The sequence below is a fragment of the Oryx dammah genome, unplaced genomic scaffold (genome assembly GCF_014754425.2).
Source record: "Oryx dammah isolate SB20612 unplaced genomic scaffold, SCBI_Odam_1.1 HiC_scaffold_3, whole genome shotgun sequence".
Lineage (NCBI taxonomy): Eukaryota > Metazoa > Chordata > Mammalia > Artiodactyla > Bovidae > Oryx > Oryx dammah.
In genome coordinates this window covers 16162617-16190345 of record NW_024070187.1, presented here as the reverse complement: position 1 = coordinate 16190345, position 27729 = coordinate 16162617, and the positions used below count along the sequence as shown (strand labels likewise).

General features: G+C 37.3%; 1 protein-coding gene across 1 annotated transcript; it reads right to left on the bottom strand.

Annotated features, from left to right (window-relative positions):
• On the bottom strand, positions 1 to 27498 carry LOC120862279 (collagen alpha-1(XXV) chain-like). The gene is made up of 8 exons (XM_040238379.1): positions 27322 to 27498; positions 25144 to 25197; positions 19532 to 19585; positions 18102 to 18128; positions 17099 to 17152; positions 12646 to 12723; positions 10797 to 10835; positions 1 to 5268 (listed from the first exon to the last, which is right to left on the bottom strand). The coding sequence occupies exons 1-8, from the start codon at positions 27496 to 27498 to the stop codon at positions 5266 to 5268; spliced, it is 486 nt and encodes a 161-aa protein (XP_040094313.1). The 3' UTR covers positions 1 to 5265.
• Between the last annotated feature and the right edge of the window lie 231 nt (positions 27499 to 27729).

Sequence of the window (27729 nt, the reverse complement as noted above, 5' to 3'; positions counted from 1 at the left end):
TTTTTTTTTTTGGCAGAAAATCATTGTAGCTAAGCACTAAGTTGAATGGTAGTGTGACAATACTGTAGAAAAGCAGAATAAAATTCTTCATGGACTGTGTTTAAATCAGAGAAGACAGACCACGGTGTTCGTGAACATCAATAAAGCTTTATAACAAAACAATTCATGACCATGTTTGGATTAATATTGTAATAATTACACACTTTTTACATTATGAAAATAAGTCATAAATAGTGTAAAAATAATTACGAAGATCAACTTCTCACAAACTAGGAACCCTGAAAACAAGTTAAAAAAGCAAATAAAAACAAATTAGAAACTGAACACAAGGCAGTTATCTCCAGGCTGCAAATCAAAAACCATTTGTGTCTTTTGATTCAGTAATCTCAGCTGGAGAAATGATAATGAAATAAAACAAGAAATCAAACAGGGAGAATTCAATCTTTCAATTATTTATACTATCAAGAAAAACAGGTTTGTGCCATATTTACAGTGGTAAGACACAACACATTCTTAGAATAATCAATTACATGAGACTGGCCCACAAAACATTAAGAAAAATATGCAGTGTAATGCTTGCCAAAATATTTTTTTTTGCATTTTCTCTCATTTTGAATTTATGTTTTTTTTTGGCAATATAAAAATAGCTGCACATAGAGATGAACTTTAAAATGTAAAAAATACAAATAAAAATATATTTTCTAAAGGAAAATCAGATACATACATCTTTTAAAAATGTTATTAAATTGCATGAAACATTTACAACAGTATAAAGAATATTCACATAAATGTCAATAATATGTAAGACATTCTTTTGTGAATCCAATTTATTAATATTTCTGAGATATATGAGAATATCCACTGCATTTTGAGAAATGTTGGTACTTTGTTATCTGTAAATCAAATGTAATAGGTCAGGTTGAAAAAGTCTTCTTATTCCTCCAAGGACAGTTTTGTCAATAAGCAGCATAGGGTAACTTCTGCATTTAAATACATTAAAAAATGAGAAATGCCATTAAAATGTTTCAGTATTGAATTAGCAAAAACAAAATCCACTTAAAATTTAAGTTGTAAGGGTATCTCTGCTATGGCATATAGTAAATCCAGCTGATATGAAGCTGTTTCAACAAAAATGGGAAAGATTAGGGACTGAAGGTCTTTACATTCTAAAATAACTTAGCAGAATCATAACTGGTCAAGTATGTTAATTCCACTAGGAATGAACTGTTTTAACAGCCAGAATCACAGGTGACTGTTCTTAATCATTATTCTTAAGAATATAAGATTAAGTTGTTGTGGTTCTGACTTTTTAGAGATAGCAAGGTTTTTGTTTTGGTAAAAATTTTAAAAGTTCATTTTTGGTAATAGTAACTATTATCAAGAAGTAGAGAAAAACAAGATTTCAAATATCAATATCTGCATGTTCCTATGATCATTTATTAGGAGACATAAAAAATATCACCCACCTTAACAAGCACTGCTTATTTCTGGGCAAGCTTATATATAATGGTCAAAAAAAAAGAATGAAATGTTGTGTTAACTTTTTATGCTACAATAGAAACATTAAAAATAAAACTTTGGAAAATTAAGCATGTTTTCTAAGTGATAAAGATATGATACCAGTTAATTTTTCCATTAATTTGATCATGCTCATTTGATCATTTCCAAACTAGCAGAGAGGTGTGTATATATATATACACAGTAGACAAAGCATATATAGATTGAACTACTGGGTGAATCAGAGTTCTTACTGTCTCATCAGAACATCATGCACAAGGTTTAAGAACAGATCATTTTTGGTATAAATTAAAGATATTCTCATGTTTTCTATGAAATCAAATAAGAAAGAAAAACCTTTCACGACTGCTTTTCATAATGAAAATAAAAATTAGAAGAAAAATTTCAGCATATTTATATGTCAGGTACTGTATGAATGTATGCAGATTTGTCTAATGTTGGTTTTGTCACTCAATCAAATTATATAAGCTAAAAGGTGAAAGTTGATAAAGGCATATGATACACAAAATGAACATGAAATAAGAGGATCCACAATCCAAATAAACACACATCATCTAAGGGTATGCTGTTTTGTTTTCTTTTACATTAAGAAAGACTGGTCATTGAACCATAATTATAGTAAATCCATAAACTTTAAAATTAAAATCACACACTAACAGTTTAGGAATGCTATTAAACAGAGAAATGAAATTATCCATAGTAGAACTGCATTTTTCATAAAGAAAGAGAAATACATTAGCACCAACATAAATGGAAAACAATTTAAAAGCTAAAACACATACCAATTTGACATCCTTAAAAGTTGCTTATCAGAAATAGAACCTGATCTTGACTTATTTCCAATGTGTCTCTCATGTATTTTTTCTTAATCTTCTATCCAATGAGAAATTAAAAGAAAGAAAACTTAAAGAAAGATATGTATCTGCCAACACATATATCAGCAGACACATTCATGAGTTCATTAGGCAATTACTTGAGGATTTTCTACGTTGATAACAAAATGGATGATTTAAAATATTTTAATAACAAAAGCTGAAAATTATGCATGATGGTTAAGACCTAGTAATTCCATGGAACAAAGAGGAGGACCACGGTCCTTTGGTTTTCCCCAAAGAAACAAATATATTGAAAGCTTACAGCTTCCTTTAATCATGGAATAAAAATTAATTTTGTCAAATCAGTTATAGAGCAAAACCTCAATATACACATAGGATAGAACAGTATTCTAAAGGGCCGTGTTTAAAAAATATATATATTTTTTGTACGTGAAATATTTCTCTTTTGATGCTGAGGTATTCTCTTTTGAAGCTGTGCAACTTTTAAATAGTGATCCATCTTGATTCCTCTTTCTGCTAGAGGAATAGAAAGAAAGATAGATAGGAAGAAATATAGCCACCAGATTTTTCTCAAGACACTACTGTTTGTTTTCCTAAAGAGATTGTAGCTTTACCCGCTTTAGTTCATTTTTCCAAACCATTTAAGACAAATTGTTTCAGACATTGAAAAAACACCATATCCTAGCCAGCTCATATAAGAGATGGGTAGAAAATGCCCTCTTTTGTTTGAAAAATGCTTAATTGGTTTCGGAGTGTGGAATGTCACTAGAAATGTTACCAATTTGATTGATAGATTCGTTCAAACATCTTTCAATTCTCCAAAACGTAATTGGAACAAAAAGAAGGCATTTTGTATAACTGAGCATTTGGTTATATAATCTGAAAGAGATCATAAAGATCTTAGGATCCCTGTTTTACAAGCGTATCTTAACTCTTGTCACCAGAAGCCAATGGTGAGGTAATTTCCCCTCTGCTGGTGAAAACCTATACATGAAACCAGGAAATTTCCCACAAAACGGCCCGAAACGAGAAATTATATTGTCCAATGGGTTGAAAGAGTGACTGCTCATTGATGATGTTCCTCCTAACGTAACCCTTCCACTAGAACAAGTCATTTCAAAACACGCTAGCAACTCTTTACTGTGCAAAGAAATGCTCAGTCTAATACAATTAGGTAACTTTTGAGCAAGTAGTTGAAAAAATACTCCTAATGGCAACTATATTTCACAGCTTTCTGAGATCTCAGATTTGGTCTGTGCATAAGATAAACATTTAGAAATATAAAAAAGATAAAAGAAATCTAAATATAGATACAACTTAGATCTAAATAGAACTACAAGAAATAGAAATGAGTTAATACTGTCAAATGTGACCAAATCTTGACTTTATCTTAACTGATAATCACTATGTATGTTATATTCATCCTACAAAAAAAGTCAAAAAGTACTGAAAAATGGCTTAACTTTGATGCTTTACAATGACTGAACTGAAAGTGGAGCTTCTTTTATATTCTCCTCTATTATTCAGAACAAGAGAGAAGTTAGCAAAAGCTCATCTGGACCGTTGATGTACCAAGTTGCAAGGCTTTGAAGACAAAAAAAAAAAAATTGTTCAAAGTAAATGTGACTAAAGCTGAAAAATAAAGTTTCCTGAATATTCCTGGGACTAAATGAAAAAAGTATTAAAAAGAATGGAAAATATCTTTCTTTTTCTAGAAGTTTGTAGAAAATGTTTAGCACGGGTTGGATCTTGGATTGGAGCAAGCTCTCACATCAGCTTCTGTAGACACTGTAGGGTGAACTCTCCTACATCTTCAGGAAAGGTTGTCTCATCCACCCTCTTCCTGGGATTTGTGATTTCTTCAGCAACCCAAACTTTGGTGAGATGTACACATGCTTTGTCTTCAGGAACAAGGACTGCCATTCCAAGAAACTCCTACCCCAAAGAAGTGCTGTATGCCTCTGTCATTTTCCAAACGCACCCATTTTAACACTTGCTGGAATTTGGTTTATTAAAAAAAAAAAAAAAAGTCCACTATTCTGGGTGCCTGCCTTTTTGTAAACCTCTTTTCTACTTGGTCACATGAGAGAGTGCAGGAGGCTGAACCAATCCTCTATCCTTGTCTTCACTGCCAAGGGCAGCCCAAGGAAAACTGGTGTCAGCAACTAGCTCAGCCCCTGGACGTTTTAACCAAGGAGGCCACATGAGCCCACAATACTGGAAGCTGAAGATCTGTAGCTGGGACCGCAGCGCCCGTAAAATACAAGACCATTTGTGTGTGTGCTCTCCGCCACCTTATCACTTTTTGGCAATAAGCCATGGTGTAACCCCCTTGAGATGACAAAAGAAATAAAAGCTCCGTTGTGATCAAATGACTCATCACGCGGCATGCTAGCATCTGAAGGTGCACAGCAAGCAGGCTTGGCACACAATCATGCTCTTTTAGTCAGTTTCAATGGGTGGTGTGGGTATGAAGAGCAAAGGTGAGGAGGGCTGTGACGATAAACTCTAAAATCAGTCAGTATAGTACATTTTCATAGCTTTGAGTTCATATTTGGTCACAATTTCATGTAAACTATCTCATGGCGCTTTTTGCCCATGCAATTAACAAGCCCAAGGTAAGAAAATAGCAAGAACCATCAATTTCTATCACTGGGTCCATATAAATACATATCTTCACATAAGATAAAGATACTGATCTATATTTTCTGCAGACTTCTTACTGGTTTCACATCTTGCCCGATTTTAGATGTAAGGGAAGAAAAGATGGATACGTGTACTACAGCAAACAGGAAGAAGCAGCTACATGTAAACATATCTCAGACTTGTACAATCTGCAATCCAATTTCAACTATAAATATAAAAAGTGGACCATTATATACACAACGTCATGCTCGGAAGGTTAGATTCATCACTGCAGGAAAACAAACAACAAAAAAGAGAAATATAGAGAATTAGTAGTTTAGGATAAAAATTCCCAGTTGGCTTTTAAGAAAACTGGTAGAACCCTGAATAGAAGTTGTTGTTTTTTTTTTAATCAATGAGCCAATTGATATGTCTTATACATTACTTTTCTAAAACTCATCAAACATTTTATCCTAGGTTCAACCCACATTTTTATTTTGCTACTGAGAAGTCTGTGGGAAGTGTTTTGTCTCAGTAACTATTCTGGGAAAGCAGAAAATTAGAATTTTATCACAGACACACCATAATTAAAATACATGTTCCCTGTATGGCTTATGTAATCGTCTCCAAGCATTAAAACACAAGTGCAATGGCACTGCTTATTTCCCTGACACTCAACTGTAACACTCTACTGCCCTTGTTCTTATTTCCGTTTTCCGGCCCTGCCCTGCTGTGAAGGGCGTGCAGGACCGACCTCTGTTGTCGTCTTCAAGCTGTATGACAGGTTCTATTGTGATCTAAAGATCTAGAAATGTCCAGTTCCTTGTTCTGGGCAGCAGCCATAATTACTAAGGTTGCCCTGGAGCTGAAGTTTTAAGTCTGGGGGAATAGAAGAACAAAAGTCTTTGAGGTATAACTTATAGAGCAGATCTTGGTGACAAACTTGACTTTTCCTCAAAGAAAAATCAGTGAGAAAAGTAGAATGTCCAGAGAAGGACAATGATAAAGATCTCTCATCTCCCCATCACAATGGTGACTCATCCTCAGTCATCTTTCATTTCACTAATTAAAAATATTTGCTTTTTTCTCTCCAGTAAAAATAGATGCTATATTAAGTATGTGTAAGAGGCTGGGTACTCTGATCTTTAGCAATAAAGTTCACTTAGTGTTACACACGTCATGCTAAGGCCAGAGAGTGTGTACAGGAAGCAGTGTTCTTTTCTCCACACTCCCACTCATCTCAAATTTCAAACAAATACATTTTTTGAGAAACCAATGTTTTGTAAATAGTCTCAAGAATTTTAAAGATCCCTTTTTCCCCACCAGATTTTAAAACTTAAAAAATCGGTCACCTTACTTTAGGAAGATTCTGTTGCAAGCCTGCCCTATCTGAAAAAACAAAATTTCATGAAACATTTAAAAATGTGAAGGCTATAGGTATTTTTCCTTAGAAGTGGTTTATAATCTCTGGATAAAGACAGATGATAACTTTAATAGCTTGTAAGGATTTTCTGAACCATGAATTCTGCCTTTTACTCACTGTATGAATTACAATGTGAATTGATACATCATTATTCTCCAAATACAGATAACTGAACTATATCTAGAAAGAAAAGAAATTTAAATAAAGATCAAATAGTTTTACATGAAAAAAATTATTATTGAGAGTAGCATAAAAACAATAAGAAAGGAAAGGAAAGGAAAGTTGTTCAGTCATGTCCAACTCTTTGTGACCCCACAGACTGTAGCCCACCAGGCTCCTCTGTCCATGGGATTTTCCAGGCAAGAATACTGGAGTGGATTGCCATTTCCTTCTCCAGGGGATCTTCCCGACCCAAGGATCGAACCCAGGTCTCCTGCATTGTAGACAGACACTTTACCGTCTGAGCCACCAGGAAGGGAATAAAAAAAAAACAAAACAATAGGACTTGTTCGTTAATCACAGTGCTTTCTACTGTGGCTACAATCTGAATTTTCAGTCAAACATTTATCACTGTGTCTAGAGACTGTGTGTGTGCTCAGTCATATCTGACTGTTTGTGACCCCATGGACTGTAGCCCACCAGGTTCCTCTGCCTGGGATTTTCCAGGCAAGAATACTGGAGCAGGTTGCCATTTCTCGATCCAGAAGACTCCTAAACTTAATATTCATAAAAGTGGTCCACTAAGACAGGACTAAGTAATCTACTGGCCTTCTTTTAATAATATCACTTCTAATAATACCACTTCTTTTAATAATATCACTTAAAAATTAACTTGATTTGACCAACAGCATATTTGAGATGGCTAAATTGACCACAGAAGAAATTTTAGAACATTTCATTTTTCTAATTTTTTTTTTTTAATTGAAGTATTGTTGGTTTACAATGTTGTGCCAACTTCTGCTGTTACAGCAAAGTGACTCAATTTTACCCATGCTTACACTTTTAAAAAAATATTCTTTTCCATTATGGCTTATCCCAGGAGATTGTTCTATATCCCAGGAGGATATAGTTCTTGTGTTATATAGTAGGACCTTGTTTATCCATTCTAAACTGAATAGTTTGCCTCTACCAACCCTGTCTAATTGTTTTCTTTCTCTCTTTTTGGTGCAGGAAGATGCTGGGAGAGAATGATCACAATGGTTTGCATTTGATTGTGTTGGGGAATGTGGTAAGCAATACTGAAGCTTTATCACTGAGTTATTCTCTTTTTTACCATTTAAAAACTTTATTGAAGTCTAATTGATTTAAATGTTGTATATAGTCTTTATACAAAGAGAGGCTAGATTTAGGAGAGCATTAATCTTATATAGTATATAATCTGTGGAAAAATAAGTACCTAAAAGGGAAATTTCTGATTTTCTGAGCAACTCACATTAGCTCATAAAATAGTCTGGCCATTTTATGAACCAACAAGATGATGAATCCTTTGCTTGTTGCCATTATTTTTATGCCTCACAAAAGGGACATGGTTTAGAAGAGGTTGAAAATGTGAACCCCAGTTCTGAGTAGTGTCAGAGGCTGAATAAGGTAGGCCTTTCACACCTGCCTCCATGTAAAGTGTTTGGATGCCTGGATTAAAAAATCATGACAGGATCAGATTACAGGGCCAAGGTTAAAGAGCAGATGGTAACTCCAGCTCAGGATGGTATTAAAAATTCTGAGAACAAGGGTTATGGCGGTTAAAGGAGAGTTTTCTCAGGTGAAGACTATGATGACAGGCTCCTCTTCCCAAGAACCAGCTGACCTCCAAAGTGAGGGAGCTAGTGGTCTGACAGGCTGAAAGTGGAGTATGGGAAGCTACTGAATAAATGGCTGGGAGAGGAGGGTTTTCTTTCCCTGGCCAAGGGGGTGTGAAAGTAGTTAAGCAAGAGAGGGAGTTTCACAGAATCTCCTCACCAACAGAGTTGACAAGATGAGAGGTGAATAAGAGTCCTGTCTCTCCATGTCTCTCTGCCCTCCTACAGTTTTGCCTGTGAAGCCTGCCAGTCAAAAACGCCTGAAAAATGATAAACAACAAGGTCCTACAGTATAGCACAGGGAATTATATTCAATATTTTGCAAAGAGAAAGAATATGAAAAAGAACATGTGTATAACTGAATCACTGCTGTACAGAAGGAATGACCACAATATTATACACGGAATTAACTATACTTCAATACATTTTTTAAAAAATGACTGAATAAACCACAAGTGTTAGAGGAAAAAATTCAAAATGATAAAAGTGCATGTATACTTCCCTCTGGTACCAAATAGGAAAAGGAGTATGTCAAGGCTGTATATTGTCACCCTGCTTATTTAACTTATATGCAGAGTACATCATGAGAAACGCTGGACTGGAAGAAGCACAAGGTGGAATCAAGATTGCCGGGAGAAATATCAATAACCTCAGATATGCAGATGACACAACCCTTATGGCAGGAAGTGAAGAGGAACTAAAAAGCCTCTTGATGAAAGTGAAAGAGGAGAGTGAAAAAGGTGGCTTAAAGCTCAACATTCAGAAAACTAAGATCATGGCATCCGGTCCCATCACTTCATAGCAAATAGATGGGGAAACAATGGAAACAGTGTCAGACTTTATTTTGGGGGGCTCCAAAATCACTGCAGATGGTGATTGCAGCCAAGAAATTAAAAGACGCTTACTCCTTGGAAGAAAAGTTATGACCAACCTAGATAGCATATTAAAAAGCAGAGACATTACTTTGCCAACAAAGGGCTGTCTAGTCAAGGCTATGGTTTTTCCAGTAGTCATGTATGGATGTGAGAGTTGGACTATGAAGAAGGCTGATCGCCGAAGAATTGATGCTTTTGAACTGTGGTGTTGGAGAAGACTCTTGAGAGTCCCTTGGGCTGCAAGGAGATCCAACCAGTCCATCCTAAAGGAGATCAGCCCTGGGATTTCTTTGGAAGGAATGATGCTAAAGCTGAAACTCCAGTACTTTGGCCACCTCATGCAAAGAGTTGACTCATTGGAAAAGACTCTGATGCTGGGAGGAACTGGGGGCAGGAGAAAGGGATGACAGAGGATGAGATGACTGGATGGTATCACCGACTCGATAGACGTGAGACTGAGTGAATTCACCCTGGGGGTTGGTGATGGACAGGGAGGCCTGGTGTGCTGCGATTCGTGGGGTCACAAAGAGTCGGACACGCCTGAGCGACTGAACTGAAATGAACTGATACTTCCCTCAGCTCATTTTCACATCAGTGGAATTCCTTTAACCTTAGGTAGCATACACACAGTGCTTTATGCTGAGGTTTGCACCGTTACAGTGTAAAGGTTTGGTATTCTCTGAATGGCACGGCACACAGATCTCTTCCCTCCTCAAAGTTCTGCCACTGCTTTCCACTGTCTACTTCTAGTTCTGTTACATACTCGGTCTGTGCCCTTGGAAGTTACTTAACTTTTCTGAATTTCATTTCCCTCGTCAGCATCACTGAGGTCACTAACACCCTCTGCCCTGTGCCCAGTTGTGCCACCAGGCTCCTCTGTCCACGGGATTTCCCCAGCAAGAATGCTGGAACCAGGTGCCATTTCCTCCTCCAGGGGATCTGCCTGACCCAAGGATGGAACCTGCATCTGCTGCCAATATTGACAGGTGGATTCTTTGCCACTGAGTCATGTGGAAAGCCCAGTGATACCCTATAGGATTATGATGAGGATTAAATAAAGTGATGTCACCTATATGAAAGGGCTTATCACAAAGCCTTTGTACACAGGTTCTCTATGAAGAATAAGTTCCGTTCTCTACTGAATACACACACACAGTGATTATGGGTGGCCTCATGTAGAGTCTAGAGCAAACTGCTATCATAAAGTATATCAACTTAAATATAACCATATTCTCCTAAATAAATCAAGGCACCTTTGAAGAAAAAATCATTCTTACATTTTCTGCTTTCTCAGCTTTGTGACTAATATTGATCGACAGGGTTCTACCATGTATTTACATATTTTATCTAAGTAATTGAGTATAAATAGAAAAGGAATCACAATTAAGAATAATTTTAAACCATAGGAGGAAAAGGAACTTGACATAAGCAAACCATTGTCAAGATGCACTGCCCCTTTCCATTTTGAAGAAAAGATTAAATAGGGAGAGGTCTAAATTACAGTGTTTGCTAGGTACTATTTTCACTTATCCATTTAGAAATAAGTCAGTAGTAAACACCATCAAAAGGTATTCCAAAGATGGAATCTTTTGCTTTTTAATACCCATATACATTCCAGGAATGTCAAATTAAAAAAAAAAAAATGTGTTCTAAATGGAAAGGGCTAGGCCAGGTAAAGAGAAAGGGAGAGTGCTTCTTTTAGAAATAACTCCGGAATGCCTACCTTTTGCCAACAGCCAGGCATGGGTAATCCATCTGGCCCCTATTTTAAAAAGAAGAATAAAAATTCCTCAGCTTCCACAAAAGTGATCATACTTCATAATTAATAATCTCCGAGACTTAAAAATGGATTTATAGCTGTTAGGTGGCTTTAGTCACAGGCATCTTTTATCTACCCCGAATAGACTACCTAACACTAGTTAAAATGAAGAAAATTCAAATGTTTTCCAAAGTGAGTACACATTTTGCAAATAAATAAAATATAAAAATGTTTATCTTAACGTTGAAAAATGATTTTTAAAACCTAGTGGTCTACTTAGTTATATCTTTAGATAATAAATCTGTACTACTTCTCTTAATTTCATTAAAATGCATTTTATAATTATCTTTATTCAATAAATGAAAATAACTTCTCTTCCTGATCACTATGTTTTATGGCTAAATGCATAATAATGATGAGTAATCAGTGATGAACCATTTCTATCTGAAGTTTATAGCTCTTCACATGGCGTATTTTTCAACTTTTCTAGATTGAAAGCAGAAAAAATAGAACATTGAATTGATTGGATTAAAAGATAAGTAGTGTCTATATCTTTACAGTAAAATGTTATCCAAAGTCTTTGTCAATTTTTTAATTGAAATTCTTCAGAAGCCAATTAACAAGTCCTGAATAAACAAAAGATTCTTAAATGTTGCAAAATTTATTTTCACTTAAGGTGTAAGCACTCTTCAGATACAAATGATATAAATAAGGCAAGAAGAACTGACATACTATGAAACATGCTTGTGTTTTCTCCCAGCAAAATGATTTAAAATATTATTTATTGTCAATATCAAGCAAACAAAATAAAACACTGGGCACATCATATTGAAATCTTCTAACTGTAATTATTGACTGAATAAAAATGTCTTCTATTATGCAATCTCTTAAAAGACTTGAGAAGCATAAATTTATCTTTAAAGAATCATGCTTAGTACTTAAGAATAATATAAGAACATGCAGACCAAATATAACCATCAACACAATCATAAAATTTTCCTTTACACCTCAGAAAGTCAGAATATACTTTTTAATTGTTAAAAAAAAAACTTAAAATGACTTTATATTTGGGAAAAAATCGGTAATGCCAGATTGGTACAAGGAGAAGGATCACCCAGTAGAATTTTAGATTTTAGTGTAAGAAGGATTTTGAGTTCATGCCAAATGGAGGTAGGGAAGATCTTTCTACTTTAGGAAAGTGAGTTTCAAAAGGAGAGGCCATTAAATTGAAAAGGTTATGTGGCAAAGAAGAGGATATGGGTTACAGACTATTATCACCTTTAGAAGTTTCAAGAAGTTTGGTTTTCGTCTCTATGGTCTCTTAACATCATTCCCTCGAACTGGTTAAATCTTGACCACAGAAGCTTAACTTTGTAGGTTTGGCCTTATTTACAGCCTGACAGAAATTTAGTGGAAGTGGCAAAAATGCCTTTATTTCTTTTAAAGAAAAAAAGCTAACTTTAGGGGAAAAGCCCAAAGTTAAAGCCTGGCTGTACCTTTACTTTTTTTTTTAATGTACTTTTAACGTCATCTTGAAATAGTTACGGGATAAACTGACATTCCCCAGAACACAGACATGGCGGCCATGTCAGCTGTGAGAACAATGTCAGGAGGTTAGTTCGCAGTCACCGATTGAAACACATGCTTGCTCTCTTCACTCTGCAGAGTCGCTGAAGGGGCTATTCATGCACATGCATGTGGTGTGTTTATCATGGAAAGCTTGCTCTGGCAGCACCACTTTACACTGAGAGGGATGAAGACGTAATAAACAATGGAATGGCATGCAGGGTGGTAGGAAAGAGAAATACTGTACCAATTGGCAAGGGGCATCCAGCCCATCCAGGCCAGGCTGGCCTGGCTCCCCTTTTTCCCCCTTAACGCCACGGAATCCCTGTTTGTAAAGATTAACTCATAACGTTACTAAACAGAAGAAATCACTTGAGCACAAATCCTGCTAAAGAAATAACCACGGTAACAAAAGCCTGGGAGAGGAGCAACTCTGAAGGGAAAGGTAACAGCCAGCAAGGTTGGACAAAAGAAAACAGATCTTGATGTGGTCTATAACCAGGGCTTGTCTGAGCACCTGGACCCGCTCTGGGGAGCGGGAGGGAAGAGTTCCGGTTCCTCCTCTGATCCTGCATTCACGCCCTGGATGCACACCAATCCTTGATTGCTGAGAAACCCAAGAAGAGCTGGTGGCCAGAGGCAAGGGGTGGCACACACCAGGAAAACCTGAGGGACTTTAAAGTCTATGTTAAAAGACCCCAATCAGGAGAGTGGATACATGTATGTGTATGGGTGGGTCCCTTTGCTGTCCATCCGAAAGTATCACAGCATTGTTAATCGGCTATGCTCCCATAACAAAATAAAATGCTTTTTGTCTTTTGAAAAAATGACCCAATCAGAAGTGCGCTGGTACGGCCCCTGCAGCTCGCTCCTCTCCCAGCTCAGCCTCCACAAGGGACAGCTGGAGACGGTTGACAAGTCAGACATACCAACGGGCACGGTGCATCTAATCCAGGAGCACCCTGTTCTCCTTTCTCCCCTTTAGGCCCCTTTTTGCCTTTCTTTCCCTTTTCCCCCTGTGGATACAAGGGTTTAAATAAAAGACAGTTTTTATTTGGGGTGGGGGGAAGTAATGGTGATTCAAAAGATGGTTTAGCCAATGAAAGTCTGGAAGGGCATTTACCACTGTTTTCTGGTTTAGATAAGGCATGACGTTATGAAAAACCAGACTTTAAGCGTGGCGGTGGATTCTGGGGAATGAAATACAAGATTTCATTAAAAAGACTCAGCAAGATGAAAGAAGAACTCAAAAGCTGACACATCAGAAAGGAGGATCAGTGCTGACGTAGACCCAATGCCAGGGTCCTTGTGAATGAGGTGTTCCCGCCACCGCTCTGGTGAAGATGGCAAATACCAAGTGTATTGAAGTCAGCCGGTTGCAGGGGAAGTTGAGAGGAATAATGGAGACTTTCACAGCCAATTTGCAGTACCTACCAACTTTCCCCCACCTAATCCTATAAGAGATGAGAGCTATATGAGCCAGAGGAAAGGGAAAAAATATTAACAGCTTGTATCTTTTTGAAATGTATCCAACTTTCTGACATCATTTTTTGTAGCTCTCATTTAAACATAGTATGTTAAAAAGATACTTCTTTCTTTTAACATTCTTTTTAAGGAAACTAAAAACAAATACTTCCCTTATTGAGTCAGGTAAATAAATTTTAAAAGTGCTAAGATTTCTTAGCAATGTCAGTTGGAGAAACAGACTTATTTATAAACCAAGAGATGTTTTTTAATTCACACTTATTGATGTCATGCCAGGTATTCACAATGGTAAATGGGTTTCCAGCTTACTCACAAGATAACAAAAGCAAAAAAAAGTTTTGTTCCAGAGGGGAAAAGCAATTTGGATTCAGTTGAGCTAATATTAAAAATGAGGTAGGCAGGATAACTACATAGTGGGAATGTAGCCATGGGAATTAGTATTTAGGAATCAAGGTAAAGGTTGTGGAAGTCTGCATGGATCACAGGGATGGAGGAATTAAGGAAAGGAGGCAAAAGGAGGCGAAGGAAGGAATGTACCTCAGCTGTTTCATATTAACATAAATATCTGCATATTTAGAGACAAGAAGCTGGTGCAGTGCAGAATACAAAATACTATGCAATACATATTTAAATGAGTGTATTCATTCTGCAATCAGGATGACAGATACAGTAAATCTGAATAATTTCAGAAGCAAAATAGCATCAATATTCAAAGACATATACATAACAGATATAGATGAGATATGCATTCAAATTAATGCATTCATTCTGACTGTGTGAGTGAAACTCCACATTGATCTCCTGTGTGCCAAAAAGATTGCATCAGAAGGCTCAGAATCAAAACCAGTTGGGTTTCTCTAATATCGGAGAAAGAGAAATTCTGTGTGGTTTAGTTGATCACAAGCAAAAACAAAGACTTGAGATGCCAGGGTGAAATGAAATGAAAGCAGGTGTGATAGGAAGTACGATGGGAGGAGCTTTGGGAGTAAATTGCTCACTCATGCAAGATGAATCAACACTCTTCTTCAGCAAATAACATCAGTTCCGTGACATAATATTGATTTAGACTTATTTGGGAGGCAGTGGACTCCTCTTCACATAGGTGTGACTGACAGCAGGTGTGCTGGGTGTTATTAATTTAGGACTCCATCCCTTCTTTGATTGATTAATCAACTCAGATTAATCATTCAATGAAAAAGTGTTGTCATATGAATGCTGACTTTAACGGGCTCAGGGAATCATTTTTTAACAATATTTTAGTGAACCTCAAGCTTTATGGAAAACAGATACTATTGTAGAGAATAATGTGTCAGTGTTATTATTAATCAGCATAGTTTTGCAACTATGTCTTTGTGGGTATGAATATATAGGGGCTCTTGCTAATTTTTATCTCTGCTGTCAAAGAATGATATACATAAAGTGCTCACATTTGGATCTAATTTCCTAAGTATAAAACTTCTAATAATGGAATCTGAAGTACAGAAATACTTTTGTATTGAGTGATTAACATTATTCTGATGATTTAATTTGTAGCTTTAGGTTTTCACAAGTTATAATACTGGTAATTTATTCTTTGTTTAAAAGATCATTAGAATGAATATCTTCATAATGCTAACATTATTTTGAGTGGAAGTTTTAGACTCATACAATTCATTAGGTAAGTATAAAATAAATGCCTATAATCTTGAAGGTATACATACACACCTTGGGCCCAAAGCTTTTACCTCAAAACATGTATATTTTATAGTTAAAATTTACAGTTCAGAATAAAAGAACTTTTTTATGCCTCAGTTTCCTTGCCTATGAAATGGGGACAATGATAACACCAGCCTTAGGGGGTTGTTACGAAGATTAAAAGACTCTCACATGTAAAGCTCTAGGAAAAACACAAAAACACATCAATAAATGTGATGATATTGACAATGATGATGGTGATGTTTTATATAACCACTCACATGCGCTTTCCTAGTCGTGGGAAGCTCAGTATTGTTTAAAGCCCAAAGAATACACACAAAGCTTAATATCCTTTTTGGGGCAACTCTCATTTGGCCTTGCCTTTTAACATCTATGAACTTCACTGTTAAAGAGAATTTACAGGGTTTTGAAAACAGTGTATTAAGTAGAGCGTAAATCAGTCTGAGAACTGTGTGTGTGTGTGTTCATTCAGTCAGGTCCTACTCTTTGCGACCCCATGGACTGTAGCCTGACAGGCTCCTCTGTCCAGGGTATTTTCCAGGCAAGAATACTGGAGTGAGTTGCCATTTCCTCCTCCAGGGGATCTTCCTGATCCAGGGATCGAACCTGTGTCTCCTGCATTTCCTGCCAATACTGGAAGGCTGATTCTTTACCACTGAGCCACCTGGGAAGCCCAATCTGAGAAAGAGAATTGGTTTAAATTTGAACTGTGAAAGTACAATTTCAGCCACTTTAAGATTTTCATTGTTCTATAGAGGTTTCTTTTTTTTTCCCCTCTTCATCTGTGTCATATATATATATATATATATATATATATATATATAAAACTATTCTTCAAAGAAGAAAAAGTGGTTTAAAATAGCCATAATCCAAACTTTGTTTCCAGACATAAAACCATTTTGCCTGATATTGGCTCCTTATCTATCTTGAGATAGAACCTAAAAACCAATCTCATAAAATACTCTAATATCTTCATTTTAAATGTCTGCAGTGTTTGAAGGCAATAAGTCCTGGTCCCTGTGTAATGGTCTCAGAAACAATGCTTGTCATCCATTTTCCAATTAAAAAAATCAAGATACAGGACATATCCTGTCTCTACCGGGAACGTTGTGGAGATAAATGAGGTGCTGGCTTTATAGGCTCAGGTGAGCTCTGCCAGAAGACTGTTGTAGATTTGTGCTATTTAATATTATTAATGTAATAAATGCCTGCCCCTCTCATTTTTGACACCTCCTGGAAACTTCAGTTTTTCAACTAATTGGTGTCAGGTAGTCCAAAAAATTGTAGCCTGGTTTTCTGAGGATTATAATTCTTTTCTTCTACACTAACAGTGCTCTTATTTCTTTCAGTGTAGCCTTCTTTATTTCTCTGTGAAGACCTGGTTTATTAGATCAGACATCTGTGTTTTTGGAGCACAGGATGGAGAAAGACGAGATGTATGAGAGAATCTCACAGCTTGAACAGCAAAGCAGACAGACGCAGACAAATCAAACAGGCACGTGCTAGGTTGGAGAGGTCACCTTTTCCCCCTTTTCTCCCAGGTCACCCTTCTCGCCTCGTGGACCAGGGAAACCCTACAGGATAAAAAGCAAACCAAAAAGATCTATTGATGTAACTGTGGCAAAACCATACTGAAAGAAACAAGATTTAATGTTTCTGAACACAAGTATAAAGAAACACGGTATGGCCCCAAATCTCAAAACTTAGATGGGTAAAGTAGTACTTGGAAATAACAGTTTCCTAACATCTGAAGTATCCATAAACAAAGGGTTTCTTGCTGCTTCCCCAAAGAAATACACAGTGGAGAGAATATTAGGACCCTAGTTTGAATCCTGGCAAGTTCTTGGATTTGTGTGGCTGTGGGCAAATCACTCAATTCAGTATTTTAGTCCTTTGACCATAAAATGAGGTTAATATTTACTACACAACTGCCAATGTGAGCATTAAACTCGAAGACGTATATAAAGTACCAGAATGATGTCTGTACACAACAGGTGCCTGATACACAATTACTACTTTTGCTACTGCTATTGTTCACATAATACAGGACGAGCAGTAAACACTTTAAGAGGGATTAACTTTAACATTATTTTTAGAGAATTATGTTACTATAAGATATATAGGGACTTTAATGCTAAAAAGAAAAATACTGTATAACAGCTTTAAAAATAAACATATCATTTCCCTAAGGGGAGCATGTAAAAGATGTTTCAATTTTATGCATATTTTAAAATAAGTGGTTCAGCCACAGATGTTGAGTGTCTCTCATTTGGGAAAGTATTTTGGAGGATATCAACTGTCAGTTATTAATTTTATACCAAAATAATTATGGTCTTTGCCTCCATGTCTATCTCATGCAGATATTAGTCATAGATTTCATATTGCTGTCTACATGCAAAGCAATATATGCTTATGCGTAACTATGTGCACAGAAAAAAATTAGAACTATTCTTGCTGTGATTGACGATGGAGACCATCAGCATCTATTATAATGGGAAGATGTTTATTGTATGTTTTACTTACATCAAGACCAGGCTCTCCATCTTTCCCCTGCCAAAGAACGATAGTAGATACATTAGTGTTCCTAAGTTTCATGAATAGGTTATTGTTCTATTTAAGGCTGCCTGGACATGCAACACTAGTATTAAAACAACTAATTCAGAAAAGTGAAAAAATCCTCTATTAATTAGTAATGCAAACTTCTTTCACTAAATCAAGTGAACTGATTAATGTTGCAATTAAGGGTCATGAACATGTTTTATTATGTATCAGGTTAAATAGTGTGATATTTTGCTGAAGTTTAATTCTTGGTATCCAAGTTATTTATCTAGGAGTAAGTCAAAAGCAAAAATAATGTTTAGTTGATTTAAAAACACACAAGCACTAATAGAATATGCAAATCAAAACTACTTTACTTTGACAGCTTAATAAATTATAAGTGAGCAAAGAATATGAAAACTGTTTGTTAAATACAGCTTTAATTTGTCTAGATGTGCACCTTGTCTATAAATATTGAGGGTGTGAAGCTCACAATTTAAAAACTGTTTGTAGATGAATGGTCCCCTATCCATTCACCCCTGTGGAGCAGATTTTCTGGGCAACGACCAGGGTCACACAATAGATCCACCCAAAAGTTGCTGAGAAGATGCTTGATTCCATCAATTAGATTTTGAAATCTATTTCAAAATCGGCATCTCTTTTAGCACTCAAATAATCATGGCTGACGCTTTTATTTCAGTTTCTAAAAACTAGAATGTGCAAGGTATGTGGAAGCTACACAGTGGTTAAAAACCTTGAGATGTAAGTATGTGCTTCTACTGAAGTCCTGTCTTACCCTGTTGCATCATTCACAATTTTCCCAGAAAGAATATTCTGAAGCAGACCCCAGGCCCTCAATTTGAAGTGGGGGTAATTGAGAATTTTCAGAAGATAGAATACTATCAACATTCTCTGTTCTGAAGATCACTTGTCATCACAGTGATTTAGAAAGGTCAGAAGCAGCAAAATTGTTGTAAATATCAATTTAGAAATAACTTTTATTAGCAAGAACAGTTTTTGTAAGTTTTCTATGAGAATGGATAAAGTCTGAAGAGAGTTGTTTTAAATAAAGCTTCCACACCCACTTCTGGTACAATGACCTCCCAAAGAAGGGCCAATTATGGGTCCAGTCAAATGGCCCCCAATCCTGCTTTCAGCTTAGCCCTGTCCATCTCATGGACAACCTCTGATCCTCTCAGTCTTGTGAAGCACGTGGATGAGTGTACCTGAGTGTGAGAACACGGCACAAATAAGACCTATCTGTGAAATACACGGTTACACCGGTATTGAAGAGAATTAGTGGGTTGCTCTTTGCTCCTCTAATGGGATTAGTCTGCCCATGAGGGAAGAGTTAACTGCGCCAGTAACAGATCGCTTATGCATGCTGGGGAAACATCGCGAGACACAGAACTCACGGGCAGACCATACGGCCCTCGGGGTCCCGGCTCTCCCGTTGCTCCTTTTTCACCCTATAATAAAAGATGAGAGTTCCAATCATACACAAACGTATATATTCCTACAATTTCTCTAATGCTTTGTGTCTAAAGCCTCTATTTGAAGCATCATTCTATCAAAATTCTAAAAAGGCAGACTCTTCCAGGGTTGCTGCCAGCGATACAGCAAAAGAAAATCTTAGTGCATTTTACAGAATCACCTTTGAAAGGGCTGTAGGTCAGACTGACGCTGTCCAACTGTGCAAAAGGACTTGCCTATCTAGTGTGCTGTGCTTGGGTTTCTTTGGCATTCATGTGAAATGTTTCAGTTCAGTTCAGTCGCTCAGTCGTGTCCGACTCTTTGCGACCCCATGAATCGCAGGCACGCCAGGCCTCCCTGTCCATCACCATCTCCCGGAGTTCACTCAAACTCACGTCCATCGAGTCCGTGATGCCATCCAGCCATCTCATCCTCTGTCGTCCCCTTCTCCTCCTGCCCCCAATCCCTCCCAGCATCAGAGTCTTTTCCAGTGAGTCAACTCTTCGCATGAGGTGGCCAAAGTACTGGAGTTTCAGCTTTAGCATCATTCCTTCCAAAGAAATCCCAGGGCTGATCTCCTTCAGAATGGACTGGTTGGATCTCCTTGCAGTCCAAGGGACTCTCAAGAGTCTTCTCCAACACCACAGTTCAAAAGCATCAATTTCGGTGCTCAACCTTCTTCACAGTCCAACTCTCACATCCATACATGACCACAGGAAAAACCATAGCCTTGACTAGACGGACCTTAGTCAGCAAAGTAATGTCTCTGCTTTTGAATATGCTATCTAGTTTGGTCATAAGTTTCCTGCCAAGGAGTAAGAGTCTTTTAATTTCCTGGCTGCAGTCACCATCTGCAGTGATTTTGGAGCCCCCCAAAATAAAGTCTGACACTGTTTCCACTGTTTCCCCATCTATTTCCCATGAAGTGATGGGACCGGATGCCATGATCTTCGTTTTCTGAATGTTGAGCTTTAAGCCAACTTTTTCGCTCTCCACTTTCACTTTCATCAAGAGGCTTTTTAGCTCCTCTTCACTTTCTGCCATAATGGTGGTGTCATCTGCATATCTGAGGTTATCGGTATTTCTCCCCGCAATCTCTGTCCCAGCTTGTGTTTCTTCCAGTCCAGCATTTCTCATGATGTACTCTGCATATAAGTTAAATAAGCAGGATGACAATATAGTGCCTTGACGTACTCCTTTTCCTATTTGAAACCAGTCTGAAATGTTTATTCATTACTAATTATTTTAAGTTACTACTCTTTCAAAAATGTAAGGATAAAATGTTTTTTTTTTCTCCTACCAAATGTCTCTTCTTCAGCAACCCTTTCCTCCTTTGCTCCCCTCCCCTCCATCCTACTTGAGTTGTATTTTACTTGAGAGTGCTCATATACCGGGAGACATACCCATGTTATAAATTGTCTATTCTCTGCAGAGTCCCTCCTTAGAATATGCACATCATGGTATCTGGATCCTGGCTTTGTTCCCTACTGCATGCCCACAGCTTAAATACTGTCTGGCACATCAGTAAATATTTGTAGAATTAATGAATCAAGTCAAATCAATACAGTCGTGCATGTTTTGCTTCCTTTATGAAAAAGAAGATTTAAAAACCTTTATGCCCTCTCTTCAATGCTTGATAATGTAGGAATTTACTGCCTTCATCGCTCTCTCCATTTACCTATTGAAGGAGAATAGTTTGCCTTGGCTTAGACAATAATCTGAACACTTATAAAAAATAAGTGCAATTGGAGGTGGTCCCGGGAATATGATATAATTGTGATAATAAAGAAATAAGTGTTCTGCATTTCAAGTAGTATTTTCTTCTGCTGCCATCTCCAAAGTTTGACTGTCCATATCTAGTATGAAAACTTCAGGAGGAATGGCGATGTTTATATGAGGGCCAAACAGAAAATGTTACCTTCTTTTATCACCACCCTTGAGGAAGTTTAAAGGTGCTAAATGTTTTTCAAGGGTGAAATGACAAGTTCAGCTGATAACTGTGCATACAGATCCAAGGATTATTCTGTGTTTCTCTACTCTCTAGATTCCCATGGGGGCAGAGTTCAACTCACTGTTAACAATCTTCTTTAAATTTAGGAGTTGTTGATGCTAATTAACACTGTCACTTAGAGGCACATATAGTATCAGGAGAGATTACTGGGAATAAATACAATAAAATCTTGTTGAACTTTTACTGATTATTACTTCATGTTTATTACTGAAAGAACAGGAGTTGCATTCAGTAAAGTAGCCAGGCTTTGAAATGAAACATTTAAATTTGAATGCCAGTTCTGGCACTTACTAGTCGTGTGGCCTTGAGTAGCTTTCTTAACCTTTCTGTGTCTGTTTCATTGGCTGTAAAATCAGAAGAATACATATTCTGCAATAATTTTTCTAAAGATTAAATGTTATTATAAAATATGAAATATATCTTGCCAAATAATATGTCCATAAATAGTAACTATCATTGTTATTGTACAGTGAAGGGTCTTGTTTTTAATGAAAAGGCTTGGCAACCCAAAGAGTACTTATTCAAAATAAGTGCTGCCATCTGGCAGTGTTATTTATGATTTTTTTTACAAGGTAGTGGTGCTGTGACGATGTGGGTGTGTGTGTGTGTGTGTATGAGGTGGAGGTAGGGATTTAGAAGGAGAATTCACATAACTTGGAGCCTGTCTAACTTGAAAAAACTCAATGGATTAGAGTAAATCTAGTTTGAAATATCTCCATGATTAAGATATACCTAGTCCCTCCTTCCCCCTCTGATTAAATACCTCAGCTTTATTGTTTTTAAAACCGTGACTGATTTGAATTAAGCTGTCATGAAGCATTTGTCTATGGAAAACTCTGTTTATAGAACTGCCGATCCCAAATAATTACTTTAAGCTAATAATGACAATTGCATCCCCCTCACCAGTGACTGTTTCAGAAATGGACATATGACCCAATTCTGGTCAGAGGAAGTCACTGGGAAGCTTGGGCAGAGGTTTCCTTGATGCTAAGGAAGATAAAGGAGAAGAGAGTCCCTATGTTTGTTCTCTGCTGATTCCTCTCCAGAGGGTAAGTCTGGAACCACTGTAACCAGCTTGCCTATAGTCAAAAGGCAAAGCCAGCTCATGGAAAGGGCACAGAAGCAAAGACTAGGCTTCCTCCTTTGAATATTTTGCTACATAAAAGTATCAATTTCTTTACTGTTTAAAGCCATTTTGAGTTGGGCTTCAGTCACTTAGAACCAAAATCATTCTAATGGTCCTCGTTTGAAAACTTTTAGGAATGAAATATTAACACATGGCTTTGAATGTGCCACTTCTTTTCCTGGATTAATTCATTCCAAAAGAATGCTGAACCTCTAAAACTACAGAGTTTCTAAGTAGTTACAAGGCCAAGATGAAGAAATCAGCTGAAGGCAGGACCATCAGGTGCTTTGAAGAGCTGTACACTAAGACTGCTAGTCATGTGTACTAACACTGCTAGTCACGTGTACTCATACTGCTAGTCACACATACTAATACTACTAATCACGCATACTAATACTGCTAGTCATGTATTTGACAATTCTCAAATAATACAGTCCATCAAACACCTAGCTTCTTTTAGGCTGGTCTTGTTTCATTCAGGATTTTTAATTTGCCTGTCTACACTGAGGGATTAAGCTAGAATGGCCCCCTTTCTTGATTCCTGCCTCTTTAAAATTTGAAACTTTTCCAACAGAGTCCAGATGGTACCTCAACCAATTAACTTTGAGAATCACACTCCAGTTTAGCACTTAGGGTGAGGGACACTTGGAGAGTACTGCTATCTGATCCAGTTAAGATAGTTAACACGCCGAGTAAATATAAGCATAACACTTTACACTGCACACCATTTGACTTAAACTATGCCTGCACAAATTCTTAGTCATTTCATTTGCTCTCCTGGTGCATTCCGCCCCAGCGCTGAGACCTGATACTCTTGTGACACTGCAGAACTCTCGGAAGTAACAGCTGATTTACCAAACGGTAAGCCCTCTTGAGTCCCAGGGCCTTCTGCCAATAGACTACTTGAGATTTGGTGCTCCATTTTTAGTCCACATGCTGGGTCTCTTGATACAATGCTTGAATGCATCAGCAGCATGAGACTCTTGGCTTTTAAATATTTCTAAGTAAGATGATCTTCATAAGTTGCTGGTTTGATCTTAGGAATAAGACAGTGATAATCGGGTTCATACGATTTCTTCCTTTAGGAGTCACTTCTTTCTAGAAGCATTCTTGGGTAACACCAGCTTTCCTCATCACTGAATCCAGTCTGCACTATTTGTATTCATTTTGGCATCATTATCAAGTTATTGCTTGCAGATAATTTTTTCCTCTACAATTAGATTATAAACTCTTTTAAATCATGGAATATAGCTGATTCCTTTATACACAGTGTATTAATAAAAGGTTACAGGATCATGAATCAATTATAATAGTATTATGCAATTCTCTAGAACAATTAGCAAAACAGACTTCACAAATGGGAGGAGAGCATTTCCATTTCACACTAGAGTACACTGTGTTTTGTATATTGTAATGTGATAAATATTTACTAAGTGATTTCACTTTATAGGACATGATATTATGGGATTGGAATGCATGCCAAAGAAATCTCTATATGGCTCTCTGTTTTAAAGCAAATTATCCCAGACTGATGAAACTCTTATCTAGTTTTAAAAGACTACAAACATGTACAGTAAATCATCCCAACATTTTGAAGACCTCACAATTAGGATACTTTCTTTACATCCATCCTGGATGGTGGAGAAATTGATTACACAGTTCTACTCGGATGCAAAAAAACCTTCTAAGTTTTCCAAGGTGAGGAATAGAAAAAGAGAAAAACAGAAAAAGAAAAAAAAAAAAAGGGAGAGAAGTTCCAGAAAGATAACCAGCTGCTGATGCTTTAGTACATTTCTTTTTTGTGTCAGATATTTATCTTCTACTCTGAATGTCTTTCCCCCCACTAAAGATATAGAGAGGTTGTAAAAGGTTTTTGTTTTATAAAGCACTAAAATTATTTCCTTATGATTAAAGAAAGGCTATTCTTTTGCTTAAAACAAAAGAAGCATGTGTAACTGTGCAGAGAATACATAGGTTTTGTAATTTCCCTTAAAAAAAGGTTATAACTTATTCTGAATGAATACAAGAGCTTTATATAAAAGATTATCAACCAGATTATATAGTCCCAGAAATTTTAGCCCTATTGACTTCAACTTTCTGGATAAAGGCCAAATGAAAATATCTTCCTTATGGGTTAAGAAGCAATGGTCTGAGCTATTTATTTTAGCTATGAAAATATATGCATTGTTTTTGCTTTTTTAAAAAATTTTTTTTATTAAAGCAGTCATATTCTAATATTCTGTCATTCTCCCTGTGTGAGGACTTTGAGTAGAACTTAAGATGGTATCTATTTCCGTTTACTATTAGATGGTCTTTTATTTCTTCTGGGAAATGAACATGGCAGGTCAGCTAAAAAGGAAAAGCCACACTTTGTGTTTTCTTTAGGCCACAGCTCTATAACCTCAGGAGTGACTTACTCTTTCTCCTTTGGGACCTGCAGGGCCATGGGGTCCCATAGGGCCATCTGTACCCTAAAAAAAGATAAAAAAAAAGATATGAGACATATCCCAAGGGTTGTAAGAAATGCAGTTATAATTTATCTTGCACTTTTCCTGGGTGAATAATGCCTTAGAAAGTAAGACAACACATCTCCTTTCAAACTGCTTTATTCTTGATTCTTTCAGGCCAGTAGTTTTCAAGAAACTCATGCAAAATGAATGATTTATATAACTGCATATTACAATGAAAGGCACACACACAAAACTGTGCATCAACTTTAATTATCTATTTCCTCCCTGGCTAAATGGAACATCTTCACTTTGCCCCTAAAACCATTTGAAGAAAAATGTAATTGTTCTTGCTTCACATCACCTCTTCTTCACATCCATTCTCTGGCCCCACAGTTACCCCTCACTCTTCTTGGCCACGAATGCTCTGAAGTCTTGTTTTCAGCTGCTTAAGAGGCTCAAACAGTTATACAAGTAAAAAAATTTTAAATAAATGAGGACAATGTTTTAACTGTTCAAACTTTCTTCAGCTCTGTTGGAAGGAGCAGGGGGCTTAGAAGGAAGGAATTCCTCTCCTGGGTTCCGCTGCAGTGGCTCAGGTCTGTGGGCTTGCAAGGCACAAACCAGGCAGCCAGGTGACATAATGGCATAACTGCCCTCTGGCCTTCTGACTCAGGATTAGGATTTTTGTGGCAGACTAGGCGATATTTGAATGAACAAAGGAACACTGAGGTCCAGTGAAAATAATAACGTCCTGAAACAGGTTTCTAGAATTGAAGAGCTTGGGAATTCCCCAGTGGTCCAGTGGTCAGGACTTCGCTCTTCCATTGTAGGGGGCATTGGTTGGAGGGCTAATAAGGAAACGCCAATGATCCTACAGCCGTGGGGTGTGGCAAAAATATAAAATAAAATAAAAAATAAGTAAATAAATTGAGGAGTTTGGAATTCCTTTTGATGCTTAAAAATGTATGGGCTTCCCTGGTGGCTCAGTGGTAAAGATTTCGCCTGCCAACGCAGGAGACATGGGTTCAATCCCTGGGTTGGGAAGATCCCACATGCTGCGGAGCAGCTAAGCGCTTGCACCACAACTACTGAGCCTGCACTCCAGAGGCCACGAGCTGTAACTACTGAGCCCGTGTGCCACAGCTTCTGAAGCCCACGCACCCTGGAGCCTGTGCTCGGCAGCAAGACAAGCCGCTGCAATCAGAAGACCGAGCTCTGCAACTGGAGAGCAGCCCCCACTCTCTGCAACTAGAGAAAAGCCTGGGCAGCAACAAAGACCCAGCACAGCCAAAAATAAAAATAAAATAAATAAAGTTATTTAAAACTATCTAGCAAGGACCTCAGATATATTTGTTCATTTTCAGGAAGACTATGCTTAGATTTGTAATGAGTTTGTTACGGCATTTACAAACATAGGAACTATTCCAGCACAATTTTTTAAACAGTATTCCTATTTCTTTCACTCTTCTTGTTTACAATATTGGAGCCTTGTGACATAGTTCAGGGTTTTAAACTCATTCTAGTGTTGCTGGATTATCATCACGTTTGATCTCTTTCTTACTGCCTGAACTCCAAGCTCATCTTCAGAAAACTTCTAAATATTGAAGACCTGAAGCTGAACTTTAAGAGAGGGAGCTCTGAAGAACCACAGAAAAGAGACAAAATGACAGAAGACAGATGGATCCTTTCGATGCACGGAGATCTGAAAGTTAGTTCCAGGGAAGAAGTTACATTGCTAATATAGACATGAACATAGAAAAGGAAAGCAAGTTAAAATGATTTCACATGAGTTTGATTCCTTCAGAGGGCCTCTCACATGGAATTGCAGGATGTGTCCATTGGTTATGAAAAAATCTGTCTGGGATTCTAAGACAATGAAGTCAATCAGACTGGTCATTCTTCCCGTGTTGCAAGTTATCCGGACCTGAACCCAGGCTTCAGAAGATGTTCTGGAGTGTAGGCTGTGTCTCAAACAGGCCTGCCACCCATGTTCCCTCTGCTTCTCCCTTTTGCCGTCACTCTCTCTGTCCACCTTCTCCTTCCGCTCCAGTCCCACGCACTCCTCATCGTGTGATGGGAGTCTGTCCTAAAGCATAAAATTCATAGCCACAAAACACGTTGGAGCAAGTTGAGGTGCTGACTCACCCGGGATCCTGGCTTTCCGTCTAAGCCAGATGCTCCCTGTGTGTAGCAGGGTTGGTGGGTGTGACACAAATGACAAGAACAGAGATTAGTATGGGGTACTGGTGAACAAATGCAACACTTCAAACAACATAGTACGCAGTCACAGGGTTCTGAGATGAAAATCACATCGCTACACATTGTTAGTTAAAAAAAAACAACAAAACATGTGACAATAAACACCCCACAGATGATGGCATTTTAATGACATTTCCATTCAGCAAATTCTTATTTGGAAATCAAGTGAATGAGGTTTATAAAGGGGGCTTTGAAATAGTTACCAGTAACAGTCCGGGTTGCTAATTTCCAAATGAAATTAAATTTTCTAAAGACTGTGCTATTCACAATATATGTCTTTAGGTTCTGGAAAAA